The sequence below is a fragment of the Salvelinus namaycush genome, chromosome 3 (genome assembly GCF_016432855.1).
Source record: "Salvelinus namaycush isolate Seneca chromosome 3, SaNama_1.0, whole genome shotgun sequence".
Lineage (NCBI taxonomy): Eukaryota > Metazoa > Chordata > Actinopteri > Salmoniformes > Salmonidae > Salvelinus > Salvelinus namaycush.
The window spans coordinates 68,883,011-68,899,624 of record NC_052309.1 but is presented as its reverse complement, the minus strand read 5'-3'; the positions used below and the strand labels follow the sequence as shown (position 1 = coordinate 68,899,624).

The 16,614-nt window shown below is 42.7% G+C and overlaps 2 protein-coding genes across 2 annotated transcripts; both read right to left on the bottom strand.

Annotated features, from left to right (window-relative positions):
* Nucleotides 1-11,747: 11,747 nt before the first annotated feature.
* Nucleotides 11,748-12,391, bottom strand: LOC120044004 (DELTA-stichotoxin-Hcr4a-like). Its single transcript, XM_038988596.1, has 2 exons — nucleotides 12,288-12,391; nucleotides 11,748-12,195 (listed from the first exon to the last, which is right to left on the bottom strand). The coding sequence occupies exons 1-2, from the start codon at nucleotides 12,389-12,391 to the stop codon at nucleotides 11,748-11,750; spliced, it is 552 nt and encodes a 183-aa protein (XP_038844524.1).
* Nucleotides 12,392-15,222: 2,831 nt separating this feature from the next.
* LOC120044537 (bryoporin-like) lies at nucleotides 15,223-16,346 on the bottom strand. Its single transcript, XM_038989194.1, has 2 exons — nucleotides 16,243-16,346; nucleotides 15,223-15,727 (listed from the first exon to the last, which is right to left on the bottom strand). The coding sequence occupies exons 1-2, from the start codon at nucleotides 16,344-16,346 to the stop codon at nucleotides 15,295-15,297; spliced, it is 537 nt and encodes a 178-aa protein (XP_038845122.1). The 3' UTR covers nucleotides 15,223-15,294.
* Between the last annotated feature and the right edge of the window lie 268 nt (nucleotides 16,347-16,614).

Here is a 16,614-nt window from a genome sequence, read left to right as displayed (position 1 = left end):
CCGGAGAATTCAGACTGTTCTGGAGGCAAAGTGGGGTCCGGTGAGTGTAGGTTGTAATCTCATTGATCAACGTCTGAATCAAATATTACCCAATTGTCCACTTTGAAATGACTTGGTGTGCCCAGTCAGTGGGTCATCACTAATTCCATTGCCCTTATTTAAATTGGGGATTGTTTTCCTGCTTGGTGATGGAAAGTCTACAAACCTGTCAACATACCAGCCTATGTATTGAATACATGGAATTAGATTCTGATGATACCAATGAATTAATCCATGCACACAATGTGCTAATTTCCTTTTTGATCAGAAACAATACTTGATTTGATGTGCATTAAATTGTTTGGTAAAATATGCATAAAGGAAAGTAGTTGCACCTTTTAATAGTTGTTTTTCCTATTTTGATCATCATGATGTGTCTGCATTGAAGATCTATGGATTACATCGGATGCAGACTAACTTTCTGATTCTTTCAGCTTGACCCAAGAGGCATGGTTGTGTTATTCTTTTTGCAGGCAGTCGTGTTCTTTTGATAATGTATTATCATTATGGTTTTGATGAATGTATTTGCTGTTTTGAGAAAGCATCTACATTTTGAAAAGACATTTGCTGTTATGCAAAAGACCACAGAGTTTCGTGCCTTGTGTACACTGGTTTGAGGATCGACAACGTTGTTCAAATAATGCTGTGAGACGTCTCAACGTGCAGATTAAAGTGAAGGCATTCAAGTCAAGTGATATAGAAGAGACTTCTCCGGGGCCTCATCGTTTCCTAGATCTACTGCTGACATAGGCTGACATGTCGCTGGCGGCTCTTCTCTTCTCTTCTCACTGCTTCCCTCCCTGGGAAAGGACCAGAGGGTTATGCTACAAAGCAGGATCAATAAGTTAGCCCGCTGACTTTGATAAACAACCCAGAACAACAATAGATTTGATGTTTCATTCAGGAAGCTCAACTCAGATATGTATATTTGATTGTTGATTCAATTAGACCATGCTCATTCGAATCGCATCTTTCCAAAAAAATACAAAGTTACCTCTGAATATTTTGTCAAGCTAGCTGGCTCAAGTCGTTAATCATCTCATCCATATGGTGTACACACCCCTCTGTGGACATCGTTCACTTACGTAACACCAGTCATATCTGACATATACTTGGATTCATTTAAGCTTTTCAAATCCTTTCATTTCACATTGGGGGGATAACAGCTTAGTCTGTAAACATATCCAAACAGATCCAACCATGTGTTTTGATGCAATATGCAAATTATGACATTAAGGTTACCAATTGCATTAGGGAACTAAATCTGTGACTAAATAGGTAGGTACAAGATCACAAACAATGTATACATTATCTGGGTATTTGCATTTCAATGCGAGTTCAGCCATAATTGGTCTGTGGGATTGTGCCCTGTTTATTCTGGAAATAACTGGATCACCGACTGTCTCATGGTGTGTGTGGGTCATGATCGGGATGGCCTGAACTCGATAGAATGGGCAAACTGCAGTAACTGCAGTCAAAACACAGTGGAACAAACCCAGAGTGCAGTAACTTCACTTAGTAACTTAAGTTACTGCTGTTTGCCTTGGTTTTTACTTGGATTTTGTAGTTACTGTAAATTTGACACTCCATAGTATTTTCTCTGAAACTAAAGATAATTGAACCAGGACACAAGATAAAACAGATACTACAAAATCTGATTTCGGTCTTTACTCAATTTTGACCAAATGTGCAGTTACTGCGGTACAGTAGTGTCAGTGGAGGCTGCTGAGGGGAGGACGGCTCATAATAATGGCTGGAATGGTGTCAATGGAATGGTACCAAACACATTAACAATGTGGTTTCCATGTGGTTGATACCATTCCATTGACTCCATTCCAGCCATTATTATGAGCCGTCCTCCCCTCAGCAGCCTCCACTAAGTAGTGTAAACCTATGACCCTATCATTCTTGTTTGCACGTCTGGACATACAAGAGTTGGAGGAAGGGGTGAGAGGAGGGGAGGGGGTGGCATGTTTGTGAGTGAAAGAGCTAGAGGACATCCTGCAGATGGGCTGACTAGCTGACAGATAGGACTGAGTGGCAGAGCATGCCCACTGGGCACAGACGTCAATTCAACGTCTATTCCATGTTGGTTCAGCGTAATTTCATTGAAATTACCTGGAAACAACATTGATTCAACTAGTGTGTGCCCAGTGGGTGGGTTAGGTCGGGGGGTTAAGAGAAGGAAAATCCAATGCACAGAACAGAGATGGGATGGGCAGTGGTGTGTATTGATCTCCTGTCTGTCTTGCTGTTAGAGGATCAGTCCCAGACAGAGAGCTGGCGTTCATCATTTAGCCAATGTGAGGATGAGAGAGCTATGGAAATACATAGCGAACTATTGAATATCAAATCAAATCAAATCAAATTTATTTTATATAGCCCTTCATACATCAGCTAATATCTCGAAGTGCTGTACAGAAACCCAGCCTAAAACCCCAAACAGCAGGTGTAGAAGCACAGTGGCTAGGAAAAACTCCCTAGAAAGGCCAAAACCTAGGAAGAAACCTAGAGAGGAACCAGGCTATGAGGGGTGGCCAGTCCTCTTCTGGCTGTGCCGGGTGGAGATTATAACAGAACATGGCCAAGATGTTCAAATGTTCATAAATGACCAGCATGGTCAAATAATAATAATCACAGTAGTTATCGAGGGTGTAGCAAGTCAGCACCTCAGGAGTAAATGTCAGGCTTTTCATAGCCGATCATTAAGAGTATCTTTACCGCTCCTGCGGTCTCTAGAGAGTTGAAAACAGCAGGTCTGGGACAGGTAGCACGTCCGGTGGACAGGTCAGGGTTCCATAGCCGCAGGCAGAACAGTTGAAACTGGAACAGCAGCAAGGCCAGGTGGACTGGGGACAGCAAGGAGTCATCATGCCCGGTAGTCCTGACGCATGGTCCTAGGGCTCAGGTCCTCCGAGAGAGAGAAAGAAAGAGAGAAGGAGAGAATTAGAGAGTGCATACTTAAATTCACACAGGACACCGGATAAGACAGGAGAAGTACTCCAGATATAACACACTGACCCTAGCCCCCCGACACATAAACTACTGCAGCATAAATACTGGAGGCTGAGACAGGACGGGTCAGGAGACACTGTGGCCCCATCCGATGATACCCCCGGACAGGGCCAAACAGGAAGGATATAACCCCACCCACTTTGCCAAAGCACAGCCCCCGCACCACTAGAGGGATATCTTCAACCACCAACTTACAATCCTGAGACAAGGCCGAGTATAGCCCACAAAGATCTCCGCCACAGCACAAACCAAGAGGGGGCGCCAACCCAAATAGGAAGATCATGTCAGTGACTCAACCCACTCAAGTGACGCACCCCTCCTAGGGACGGCATGAAAGAGCACCAGTAAGCCAGTGACTCAGCCCCTGTAATAGGGTTAGAGGCAGAGAATCCCAGTGGAGAGAGGGGAACCGGCCAGGCAGAGACAGCAAGGGCGGTTCGTTGCTCCAGAGCCTTTCCGTTCACCTTCACACTCCTGGGCCAGACTACACTCAATCATATGACCTACTGAAGAGATAAGTCTTCAGTAAAGACTTAAAGGTTGAGACCGAGTCTGCGTCTCTCACATGGGTAGGCAGACCATTCCATAAAAATGGAGATCTATAGGAGAAAGCCCTGCCTCCAGCTGTTTGCTTAGAAATTCTAGGGACAATTAGGAGGCCTGCATCTTGTGACCGTAGCGTACGTGTAGGTATGTACGGCAGGACCAACTCAGAAAGATAGGTAGGAGCAAGCCCATGTAACGCTTTATAGGTTAACAGTAAAACCTTGAAATCAGCCCTTGCCTTAACAGGAAGCCAGTGTAGGGAAGCCATCACTGGAGTAATATGATCAAACTTTTTGGTTCTAGTCAGGATTCTAGCAGCCGTAATTAGCACTAACTGAAGTTTATTTAGTGCTTTATCCGGGTAGCCGGAAAGTAGAGCATTGCAGTAGTCTAACCTAGAAGTAACAAAAGCATGGATACATTTTTCTGCATCATTTTTGGACAGAAAATTTCTGATTTTTGCAATGTTACGTAGATGGAAAAAAGCTGTCCTTGAAACAGTCTTGATATGTTCGTCAAAAGAGAGATCAGGGTCCAGAGTAACGCCGAGGTCCTTCACAGTTTTATTTGAGACGACTTTACAACCATCAAGATTAATTGTCAGATTTAACAGAAGATCTCTTTGTTTCTTGGGACCTAGAACAAGCATCTCTGTTTTGTCCGAGTTTAAAAGTAGAACGTTTTCAGCCATCCACTTCCTTATGTCTGAAACACAGGCTTCTAGCGAGGGCAATTTTGGGGCTTCACCATGTTTTATTGAAATGTACAGCTGTGTGTCATCCGCATAGCAGTGAAAGTTAACATTATGTTTTCGAATGACATCCCCAAGAGGTAAAATATATAGTGAAAACAATAGTGGTCCTAAAACGGAACCTTGAGGAACACCGAAATGTACAGTTGATTTGTCAGAGGACAAACCATTCACAGAGACAAACTGATATCTTTCCGACAGATAAGATCTAAACCAGGCCAGAACTTGTCCGTGTAGACCAATTTGGGTTTCCAATCTCTCCAAAAGAATGTGGTGATCGATGGTATCAAAGGCAGCACTAAGGTCTAGTAGCACGAGGACAGATGCAGAGCCTGAGTCTGACGCCATTAAAAGGTAATTTACCACCTTCACAAGTGCAGTCTCAGTGCTATGATGGGGTCTAAAACCAGACTGAAGCATTTCGTATACATTGTTTGTCTTCAGGAAGGCAGTGAGTTGCTGCGCAACAGCTTTTTCTAAAAATTTTGAGAGGAATGGAAGATTCGATATAGGCCGATAGTTTTTAAAGGGCTATGGGAATATAACCTTTTTGCTTAGTTACATGCAGATCGTGTGTCAATGTTTAAATGTAATTCAGTAAATAGCCTACACAAGCCACTATTTAGTAATTGTGAAATGTAGTGTATTGGCCTTGCAATAAGGGAGGACAGAGGAAAGGCAGAGAGAGAGAGAGAGATGTTACTCATCCCAAATATGACAAGTTAGCAGAACACATAGCAACCAAAGGGAAACAGATTTGTTTTTATTTCATAGCCCTTTAACATGGACTCTGGAAAAACAAAGATACTCCCAGCAGGGTCAGAGTGTATGTCTGATAGAGAGAGAGAGAGAGAGAGAGAGAGTGTGTGTGTGTGTGTGTGTGTGTGTGTGTGTGTGTGTGTGTGTGTGTGTGTGTGTGTGTGTGTGTGTGTGTGTGTGTGTGTGTGTGTGTGTGTGTGTGTGTGTGTGTGTGTGTGTGTGAGAGAAAGAGAGAGAGAGAGACCCTGTGATCGTGAACATGAAAATACAGAGATGGCTCAAGGCAGACTCCAGTCAGCACATTCCACATGCCCATTAATAACAGTGTTTCACAGAGAGACCACAACTGCACCCCGCTTGCAGTGCATCTCCCACCAGAGACCATGCTTCTAGCGCTCTCTGAAGTCATCATGGCCACAGTCTCCATTCGCGGTAGCAGCTTCTCATTGGAGTCGGGCTATGCTCAGGAGCCTCCATGGGGAACTTCAACTCCTCATGCTCTGATATGGGCATGTCCATGATTTCTGGGAGGTCTGGAAGTGTGTACACAGGGACCAGGGGTAAGGGGATTGGCATCTCCTCCACTACAGCCTCCTCCTCTGCTGGTGGGGGCCGATTCAGCTCCATGGGTGGGGGCTTTGGCTCTTGAGGTGGTGGAGGGATGATCTTCTGTGGCTTCTCCATGGATGGTGGGGCTGGAGGAGACAGAGGAGCGCCTGGGTACGTACCTGGAGAGGGTTGCCACCCTGGACGAGGCCAACACCAAGCCGGAGCCGCAGTTCAGGGAGCGGGGGCTCAGCCACGTCACGGTCGACACCAGGGACATCAGCACCCATCGACGAGTTCCACCCCAAGGTATGTTCCTTGTAGGTTTACTATGATGGCCAAAACATGCATGAATTAAGATGGAGAAAACTCACAAATACTGATTGATTTTGTTGTGTTACTGTACATGGCATTAATATAATTTGTGAGTGCTGGTTGCCTTTATTCATTAAACTCCCAGGTTACAGCAGCCGCCAGCCAAGACTTTTACAATGCACAGGATTAACTAGAGTATCTGCAGTTCGTTTCTGCATTTACTGAGCGCTGATGCATTCATCACATATTGTGACATATGCAAAATAACATTGGCGTCATGCCAAACTACTTCATGATGAAATTGAAAGGTATCTCCAGTGGCGTGAGATAATCTAACCTGAAACCTGATACTTTTCTCTGTGTGAAGTTCTTGGCAACCAGCACTGTGGTGGCTGAATTGGCCCTACCGGTGGATAACACCAAACTGGCTTCAGAATCCAGTGAGTCTAACATATAAGCTATTAGCAATTAGTTACCCTTTTTTACTCAAGATTGATCTGAATATTTCAGGAATGAATTAAACAACATTATTCCATAGCATTACAATTGCTGAAATGTCAGATATCATAGATATATTTATATTATAATTTGATCAACTGGAGTCCAAACTAAGTGTCAACCACAAGGTTTGAGAGTGAGTTTGGCCTGCGCAAGTCTGTGGAGGCTGACATCGGGGGCTGAAGAGGATGCTGGGGGAGATGTCCCTGGTCAGGAGCGACCTGGAGATGCAGCTGGAGGACTTGAAGGAGGAGGTGGTTTACCTCAAGAAGAACCATACGAAGGTAGATCTCTTAGTACTGTAGGGTAGCCTGGTCCCAGATCTGCCTGTGCTGTCTTGCCAATTCCTATGCTGATACTACTGTAATGTTGTTGTTGATGTTGTTGTTGTTTCCTAGAAGACCATGTGGTTCTGTGCCCCGATGAGTGGTCAAGTGCAGGTGGAGGTGGACGCGGCCCCGGCCCAGGACCACTGTCATCACTGAGATCAGAGAGCAGTACCAGGGCTTGGTGTCAAAGACCCATAGAGAAACCGGGGCCTGGTTCAAGAACAAGGCAAGGGGACCCTTTTCCTGTAGGATGCACTACTTTTGACCAGGGCCCATAGAGCTCTGGTAAAATGTAGTGCACTATGTAGGGAATAGGGTGCATTTGGGACGCAACCATAGTGTATGACTACAGGGACCTGAATACATAACATTTCAAGATTATTATTTCTATTCAAGAAATAACAGTATTGATCATTTTTATTATTATGTTTTCATATCATATATTTTATATATGTCTTATATTGATGAAATGTTTATTCATAAGTTAATGATTTTGACCTGTGTGTGTTGGTTCCCTCAGGCTGAAGTGGTGCAGCAGGAGGTGAGCTCCAGTACTGAGGTCCTGCAGACCACCAGTGTAGAGCTGAAGAGCTCCAGTACTGAGGTCCTGCAGACCACCAGTGTAGAGCTGAAGAGCTCCAGTACCGAGGTCCTGCAGACCACCAGTGTAGAGCTGAATAGCTCCAGTACCGAGGTCCTGTAGACCCCCAGTGTAGAGCTGAAGAGCTCCAGTACCGAGGTCCTGCAGACCACCAGTGTAGAGCTGAAGAGCTCTGCAGACCACCAGTGTAGAGCTGGAGAGCTCCAGTACTGAGGTCCTGCAGACCACCAGTGTAGAGCTGGAGAGCTCCAGTACTGAGGTCCTGCAGACCACCAGTGTAGAGCTGAAGAGCTCCAGTACCGAGGTCCTACAGACCACCAGTGTAGAGCTGAAGAGCTCCAGTACCGAGGTCCTGCAGACCACCAGTGTAGAGCTGAAGAGCGGCCAGTCCACCGCCAGAGACCTGGAACTGGGGCTGCAGTAAAGTGGCATTCCAAACCCAACCGATGTAGAGTTCCATAGTAAGGTGGCACACCCAGCACGGAAGACTTAGAACATCTTGGATAGAAGCACTTTAGTTTCTCATTTACCTATCACATTATAAGACTCTCAGTATGGACCCTATGATTTGCTATTACAACATGCATCATGTTACTCAGAACAAATAGGCCTAAAGAGTTTCAAAACAAGCCACAAACGATTTTTACAGTGCCAAGGATCACTTCAGCTAAAGACAGCACAAGTCTTGCCCCTCACTTGTCTGCTGTAGGGATTGAACATACATCTATTTGGAAAATAAAATGCAAAATGACCTCCAGAAAAAAAGTGTTCAAGTCAGACTTAACCAAAAAGGAATGAAGAATCAGAGTTCAGCTCAGTTCTCACTGTGTGTCTATGGCCCTGCCCTTGTAGAAGGCTCTATGGAGGGGAACCTTGCGGAGATGGAAGCTTGCTACGGAGCTATGATGATCAGCCTACAGGCGTCAGTGACAGGTCTGGAGAGCCGCTGACCCAGATCAGGGCAGACACAGAGCGCAGCTCCCAGGAGTACCAGGCCCGGCTGGACATCAAGACCGCAGGCTGCTGAAGGGAGGAGACATTGGGTGAGCTGACCTCTCAACTCTAACCCCTTGACTCTCAGTACGACATCAGTCCTCCTCCTCTCTGATGAAGGCTGTCTTGAGGATATTGTGTCCTTTGAAATCTGTTATCATGAGATTTTGGTTCATTGTGCTGACATTTGGGATTTTTCAAAACTTTCTCCTCCTCTTTTCTCTTCGTTTTTGTTCAATGGCAGCTAACTATCAAGTTAGATGTACCTCTATATATTGTGCCCAGTATTAGTTATATAAATGCTCCCTAACGTTCTGTTGTACAGTAGAGCAGTGTGAGTCCTTACCTTGGACAGCCTCTAGGTGGCAGTCTTTGAAAGCAGATAAAGATGGCTCTCAGCACTTCACAGTAATGCAGAGCACTGGGATAACACAATAAATTGGTAACGTTAGTTCAGACCACGGAATGTTTTAGCAGATGAAGGTGCATTGTTATCTTGCCAGTATTATGTTTAACACCAGACACAGGAGAATGTTCAGCTCTAATCAACTGCTTCTCTTCAAATCAAAGAGTAAAAGTACAGGAAATCAGCAGGGACTTAAGCTGACTACCAAACGACTGCTGTGATACTGGCTTATGTGTAGGTTGTTGTGCTTTGGCTGTTTTTGAGGAAATATACTAAATGCCAAGCTTACTATTGTATGAGTCTATGCACACACGCACGCACGCACCCACACAAAACACAATCACACACAACACAATACATGAAAGCATGCGTAAGTATATGCAGGTGTATGAGTGAATACATGTGGGAGATTGAAAGAGGGAGAATGTGAAAGGAGTGAGGGAGTTTATCCTCTTTCAAAGATGTAACAGACAAAAAGCCCTGCTTAGCACTGCCGAGTGGCCCCATCTGTTATAGGCGGCTGTGCCTGTCGCTGTTTCAATGCACCACTCAACAACGCTTCTGAGATTGAGCCTAAATAGAGCTAGTTTATGCTTCTATATTATGTAAATGCTACAGCGGGAAGAGAAACCTTTGATCAGGACCTCTTTGTGGCGGTAACCAGTTAACGCAGCTAAAGCAGAATGAATCTACCGCGCGGGGGGAAACAGAGTTAGAATTGCAGAGTTGGAATTGTAAGTGGATTTGCTGTTAGAAACACAATAACATCTGGCTGGGATGTGATTGAAGAGCTTCTGCAGCGTTCTCTCCTAGCAGTACCCTCATTTTCACAAGGTTAATGATTGCATCCCTCCAATCGTAGCAGTACTATTAGCATAATAAGTGTGTACTCCATGTGTGTAAGTCACTCCCATTGTGGGACTGGTGCAGTATTGTTGATAGTCTGATAGCATTTCAAGAAATACCCATGCCTCAGCCTATAGGGCTAGAGAATTAGAATTAGACTGTAAGTAGAAGTGATAATGGCTTCTTCTCTGTTTTGGTATTTAGTGAATGATAGCTGTTAGGGGGAAGAGACTTCCTATTCACTGGCTGTCATCTCCTCCGTCAGGCCCTCGAAGCAGTCGGCAGGCCTACTGTTCCTCTGAAGAGCCTTTGAAATGCTACATTTGCTTTCAATAGAGGTTTAATATTGACATGGTTGTGCTTCTCAAGGGTTACTATAATGCAAACTGTGCATTATGCCTTGAAACATTTTAGGAAAACATATTGTGGTGGAATAGGGTGTGCCAGGCATGGCCATTGACAAATCTTGCTACAGATACACTATAGTTTAGCTGATCACAGGTACCCTCTACAGACTAAGCCCTGTTTAAGCCCGGGGCAGGGGGGATCCTACTAAGCTACAGTATATGGAATTGTTTTAAGAAGGTCACACCAAGGATAATTGCCTATTTGATACAGAATTTTAAGACCCCTTGAAGTATAAAAAAAAATGTGATAAAATGATTTGATGAAAAATGTAATATGGCCTTACATACGGCACATAACCAGTGGTGTAAAGTAAAAAATGATTTAAAGTACTACTTATGTCGTTTTTTTGGGTATCTGTACTTTACTTTACTATTTATATTTTTGGCAACTTTTACTTTTACTTCACTACATTTTTAAAGAAAAGAATGTACTTTTTACTCCATACATTTTACCTGACACCAAAAAGTACTCGTTACATTTAGACATTGAAAAATTTCTGTGGCTTAACCAACAAGGCTCGTAATTTAACAATTTTATTGGTATTTACAGACGGCGTACAAGTTTGTTATTAAGGCACATAAAAGTTCGCATGTTCAAGAAGGCATTTCTGCCAAAAAACGCATTTTGATTTAAAAAAAGTTCAAACGTCTCTCCTGTGAAGTCGTGACTTGTGACATACGCCTAGTTTCCTGAACCGGGTCACAAATGGTCCAATTCACACACTTATTAAGAGAACATCCATGGTCATCCCTACTGCCTCTGATCTGGCGGACTCACTAAACACAAATGCTTTGTTTGTAAATTATGTCTGAGTGTTGGAGTGTGCCCCTGGCTGTCCATCAATAAATATACAAGAAAATTGTGCCATCTGATTTGCTTAAAATAAGGAATTTGAAATTATTTATACTTTCACTTTTGATTCTTACGTATATTTTTGCAATTCCATGTACTTTTGATACTTAAGTATATTTAAAACCGAACACTTTAATACTTTTACTCTAGTATTTTACTGGATGACTTTCACTTTTACTTGAGTCATTTTCTATTAAGGTATCTTTACTTTTACTCAAGTATGACAATTGAGTACTTTTTCCACCACTGCACATAACCTGCATGGTATGCAATGCATAATGTTATTCAGAAGTTGAAGACTTCATATCAGTATTAGCTATCCATTAAAGGCCAGAATAATTTTCCTTCAGGGGCAGTGTTACATAATATTTCCAGGCTCAATCAATAGAGAGAAACTCATCATACACAAATAGCTTTAGCAAAACAACAACATTTATTCCAAAGACTATTATTGCCATAAGTAGATACAGAGAGAGACAGCTCCTGGCCATGTGTTGTTAAGTAAGCTATGCACCCTCGTCCTCTGGTGAGTCATTGTTTGATTTACATTTCTAGAGAAGATGCCAGTTGAAAGAGGATGCTACTGAGAGATGAACAGTGACTTCTACAGAAAAGAGCAGATATCACTTCTGCCTGGAATCATAAACAAACTAAACTGTGATCTTAAGCAGATTTACTGGAAGGTAATGTCGTGAAATTCAGACATGTCAGCAACAAAACATACAAACAGTAGCAGTACGGCAGAATAGTAATATCTATTGGTGGATGGATTGGTTACAGAGGTACAACACAGCAGAGGTATACTGTAGTGCTGGTGGAGAGGGTGGAGGCTGGAGGTTCCCCTTAGTGGGCCTGCTGGCTGGGAGTGAACAGCTTGTCCCATACCTCCACCTTCATGATGGCCCTGCCCATGGGGGACATGGTGACCTTGATGTCCAGGTAGTTCCCTTCATAGCTGATCCCTGAGCCATTGGCTTCTTCTCTTATGAAACCTTTCTGGGTCTTTTCATAGTACATCTCTTTATACAGTGACTCATCACAGGCTCGGCCCTTGTTGAAGATGCCCACAGCGAACCAGTTTTTGTAGATGTTGTAGTCCCAGGGCACACCGAACATGAGGGCCACCGTCTCGATGTAGTCGTTCCGGGACTTCTCAAAGAGGTCATAGGTCAGAACGCCATAGCTGCCCGTTGCCTTGGCGCTTGATTTGCTGAACGTGCAGACTTCGGTCTTTAGGGGGCGCACTGTGGGCTGGGGAGGGTGGTAGGTATCCCCACTCTCCAGGAATACCCTAGTGAGGACACACACACAACGTTACACTTTCAACATTTCCTTGAATGTACAGTGTGACAATAACAATAGTTTGGTAAAGTGTGTACTCACTTTGGGTTGATGAGACAGTAGTTGTTTGTCAGATTGGTGATCTCAATTGTGACATTCCTCCTGCTGCTCAGGTTAGCTACCACGGCCTCGGCTGACTCTGCCATTTTGGAGTGGTTCTGATATGTACCTCTTTAGTTCTATAATACAGAGACTAGCAGGGTTAAGCCTTTCAGTTAGACTGCTGTGCAGAAATACATGTGTGGTTGACCCCCTGGAATGCCAAGAGGATCTGCATTCATATCTGATCCAATTCCATCCAAAAACGTACTGTAGCTTACAGTTACTGTAAGTGTCCCTCTGAAAACCTTCACTCTTCGGTACAACATGCCCTGCTCAGTGTCGCAAGGTTTTTCTCAGAATCAAATACAGTAGAGAACTTTTCACATTTCAAAAGCAATTTCTTCTCCTCTGTTGGCCGTTTGCCTGATGACACACGACACGCACAGGTTTTAAACAGCCAGTTTAGAATGGGAGATGTAAGAAAAGCCTGAGAACTTGTGTGTAATAAGGAATATTTCAAAGCAGTTCTCAACAATAACAAGATGGCTGCTCACTCTGCTCGGCTCATTAGGAAACCTGGCTCTTTAATTACATTACTAAGTAACGGTGCAATAAGCAGTTTAGAGAGGGGAAACCTAGAGAAAATCATTTCCACTTTCATTTGCAGGGAAACGGACACAAATCAAACGGATGTCTCATGTAAACTGTACTAATAGATTCACATATGCCCAGTAATGAATCTCTAAATTGTCATCATATCAATGGTTCCTGGGGGAGAACCAAATGGAAATACGATTTGTGTTAAAAATGATCATGGGAAGGGATCAAATGTAGGTGGAATACTGTCACCCTTACAATTCCTATATAACCTCTAGTTCTACTTATTCCAGTAATACTCATAGTGGTCATGAAAAGGAGTAATATCTTACCTGTAAAAGTAATAGGAGTAATATCTTACCTGTAAAAGTTATAGGAGTAATATTTTACCTGTAAAAGTAAAATTAGTAATATCTTACCTGTAAAAGTTATAGGAGTAATATCTTACTTGTAAAAGTAATAGGAGTAATATCTTACCTGTAAAAGTAATAGGAGTAATATCTTATATGTAAAAGTAAAATTAGTAATATTTTACCTGTAAAAGTAATAGGAGTAATATCTTACCTGTAAAAGTTATAGGAGTAATATCTTACTTGTAAAAGTAATAGGAGTAATATCTTACCTGTAAAAGTAATAGGAGTAATATCTTATCTGTAAAAGTAAAATGAGTAATATCTTACCTGTAAAAGTAAAATGAGTAATATCTTACCTGTAAAAGTTATAGGAGTAATATCTTACCTGTAAAAGATATAGGAGTAATATCTTACTTGTAAAAGTAATAGGAATAATATCTTACCTGTAAAAGTAATAGGAGTAATATCTTACCTGTAAAAGTTATAGGAGTAATATCTTACTTGTAAAAGTAATAGGAGTAATATCTTACCTGTAAAAGTAATAGGAGTAATATCTTATCTGTAAAAGTAAAATGAGTAATATCTTACCTGTAAAAGTAAAATGAGTAATATCTTACCTGTAAAAGTAAAATGAGTAATATCTTACCAGTAAACATAAAATGAGTAATATCTTACCTGTAAAAAACTTTGCTCAGCGTGTTCTCCCCCCCCCCCCCCCCCCAACAACATTATGTTGTCTAGCTCGGTGGGAACGAGTCCGTACCACACCCTAATCTGGGTTGGAGCTGGCAGACCAGAACAATAGATGGTTTTTGGTGGATAAAGGCCCATTATGTAAGCAGGGAGCAGTCACTCTGCAGTATACTCCGTTTCTCATGATAGATTATGTGTGACTGGATGCTTGACTGACTTGGAGGAATTGAGTGATTCGTTGCAATGGCATTGTGCAACAGAGGCACTGAAAAAGCTGAACAAGTAATACATGCACCCCTGAAGCTACGGTCATCTCTTATATGGTGCAGTTCTACAGGAAGTTGGACAAGGCAAGAGACCAAGAACCATATGAACCCTGACAGGATTGTCACGTTCCTGACCTATTTCTGTTAGTTTGTTGTATGTGTTAGTTGGTCAGGACGTGAGTTTGGGTGGGCATTCTATGTTTTCTGTTTCTATGTTGGTTTAAGGGTTGCCTGGTATGGCTCTTAATTAGAGGCAGGTGTTTGGCGTTCCTCTAATTGAGAGTCATATTTAGGTAGGTTGTTTCACAGTGTTCGTTGTGGGTGGTTGTCTCCTGTGTCAGTGTTTGTCGCACCATACGGGACTGTTCGGTATGTTTGTTCATCGTCATTGTGTGTAGTCTATTTTTCCCTGTTCGTGCGTTCTTCGCGTTATTTGTAAGTTCGTATTGTTCAGGTCTGTCTATACATTTCGGTTTTGTTATTTTGTAGTTTATTCAAGTCTAGGTCGTTTTCTGTCTTCATTGTTTTGTCGTGTCTTTATTAAATTATGTATTCACAACCCGCTGCGCCTTGGTTCAATCACTACTCCTCCTCTTCGGTTGAAGAGGAGGAGAACCACCGTTACAAGGATAATGATCAATTCTGAGCCAATAGTCACTGAATCACATTAGATTATTGTATTATGGCTAGTATAAAGTTTCTTTATGATTCATTGAAAACTGACAGTTCTAGGAAATTGAATTCAATGTATAACCATTTATTCTTAATGGTAAATATTAATGATACATGAAAGTGTTCAATAGATCGGGTGTGTAAGTACATGTTAAAGGTTATCACTAAAACATCTTACACCAATTCATTGTTAAACGTTTTATTAAAACAAACATGTACAGGTGCAGAGAAAGACACAGAATCAAATATTGTGAACAATTAGACAGTAATATCTTCCAGTTGATAAAGATTTATTAATTGGATAACATTAACCACTTAAGTTGGTTGATTCGTTCATTATTATATTTAGTACATGATTATGTATGAATATAAACTTGTTCCCTGCTGTGAGTTGGAAAAATGGCTCAGCTACCAGCTTGTCTACCCTTATTTTTGCCCCATTTTATCATAGAGCTCCACCTTAATGATGGACTTCCCAACATTGGACATGGTGGCCCTCAGGTCTACGTGTTGGGCCTTGTACTCCACCCCTGACCCATTGGCCTCTGATCGGACAAACTTGCTAAAGTCCTTCTCCTTGTACATGTGGTTGTACAGTTGCTTGTCGCAGGCGCGTGCCACGTCGAAGACGCCCACCCCTAGCCAGTTCTTGTAGAAGTTGTAGTCGTAGGGCACGGAGAACATGATGGCCATGCGTTCTGAGCACACGCGGCTCTGCATGTGGAAAAGGTCGTAGGTCAGGACCCCCACGGCGCCCGTGGCTGTGTCGTCATCCTTGGTGAAGGAGCACACCTCTGTCTTGGGGGTGCGGACGGTGGGCTGGGGTGGGTGGTAGCAGTAACCACTGGACATATACACCCTGGGGGGGTAGAAATGGGAATGGGGTGTCATTAAAGTTCTAATTCATTATCTGAACATTCATGTTGCTGATAAAATGCGAAACCTTACAACTGGACTTAAAGTTGTGTGAAAATATACTTTTTAACTTCTACGATCACTGTCCCTCTACTTTTAGTCATTTCACTCTTCCTTTCTTCCTGTCCAGCCACTCTGTGCTGATGGATGGAGTGTGAGTGCTGCTATGGATTCGTAAGCAACACAGAGTGAGCCAGCGTGCAGTGTGCAATGAGCCACATTGTGTCACTTCGTGATGGATAGGTGGATGTACTCAAAGCCACGTTACACATGAAAACCACCCATCCAAGAGAAGCCTGCCATAAAATATATTTACTCTGAGAAATTCCACCGAAAAGTAACAGACAAATAACAATCTGGGGATGGTCAGCTGGTTTGTTATTTGGTTAAGTAATTTCATTTCCATAGTGGTATACTGTATGTAATGTAAGGAGATTAGAGTATTGAATGCCAACATACTTGGGGTTGATGAGACAGTAACCGGTGGTGACATTGGTGAGCTCTATAGTACAGTTCCTGTTGGTGGTTAGAGTGGCTGAGACGGCCTCTGCGTTCTCTGGCATCTTGGCTGGTCTGAGCGAGTTAGAGGGGAAAAAGCTGTCTAGTGATATTTAGATGTGTGGAAACAGAGTACGTCTGGAGTGTAAAGATAATGACAGCTGAAGACATAATATTTCTCCCATGAGAGTAGCTTTGCCAACACAATCAAAATAACATGAATTAAAAATCTCTTTAAACTTCCCTTTCAAACTCGAACGTCAGAACGGTTTGCAGGCAGATGCATGTTTCTAAAAGTCTAGGCAAGGTAGCAAACAAACCGCTAAATATTGT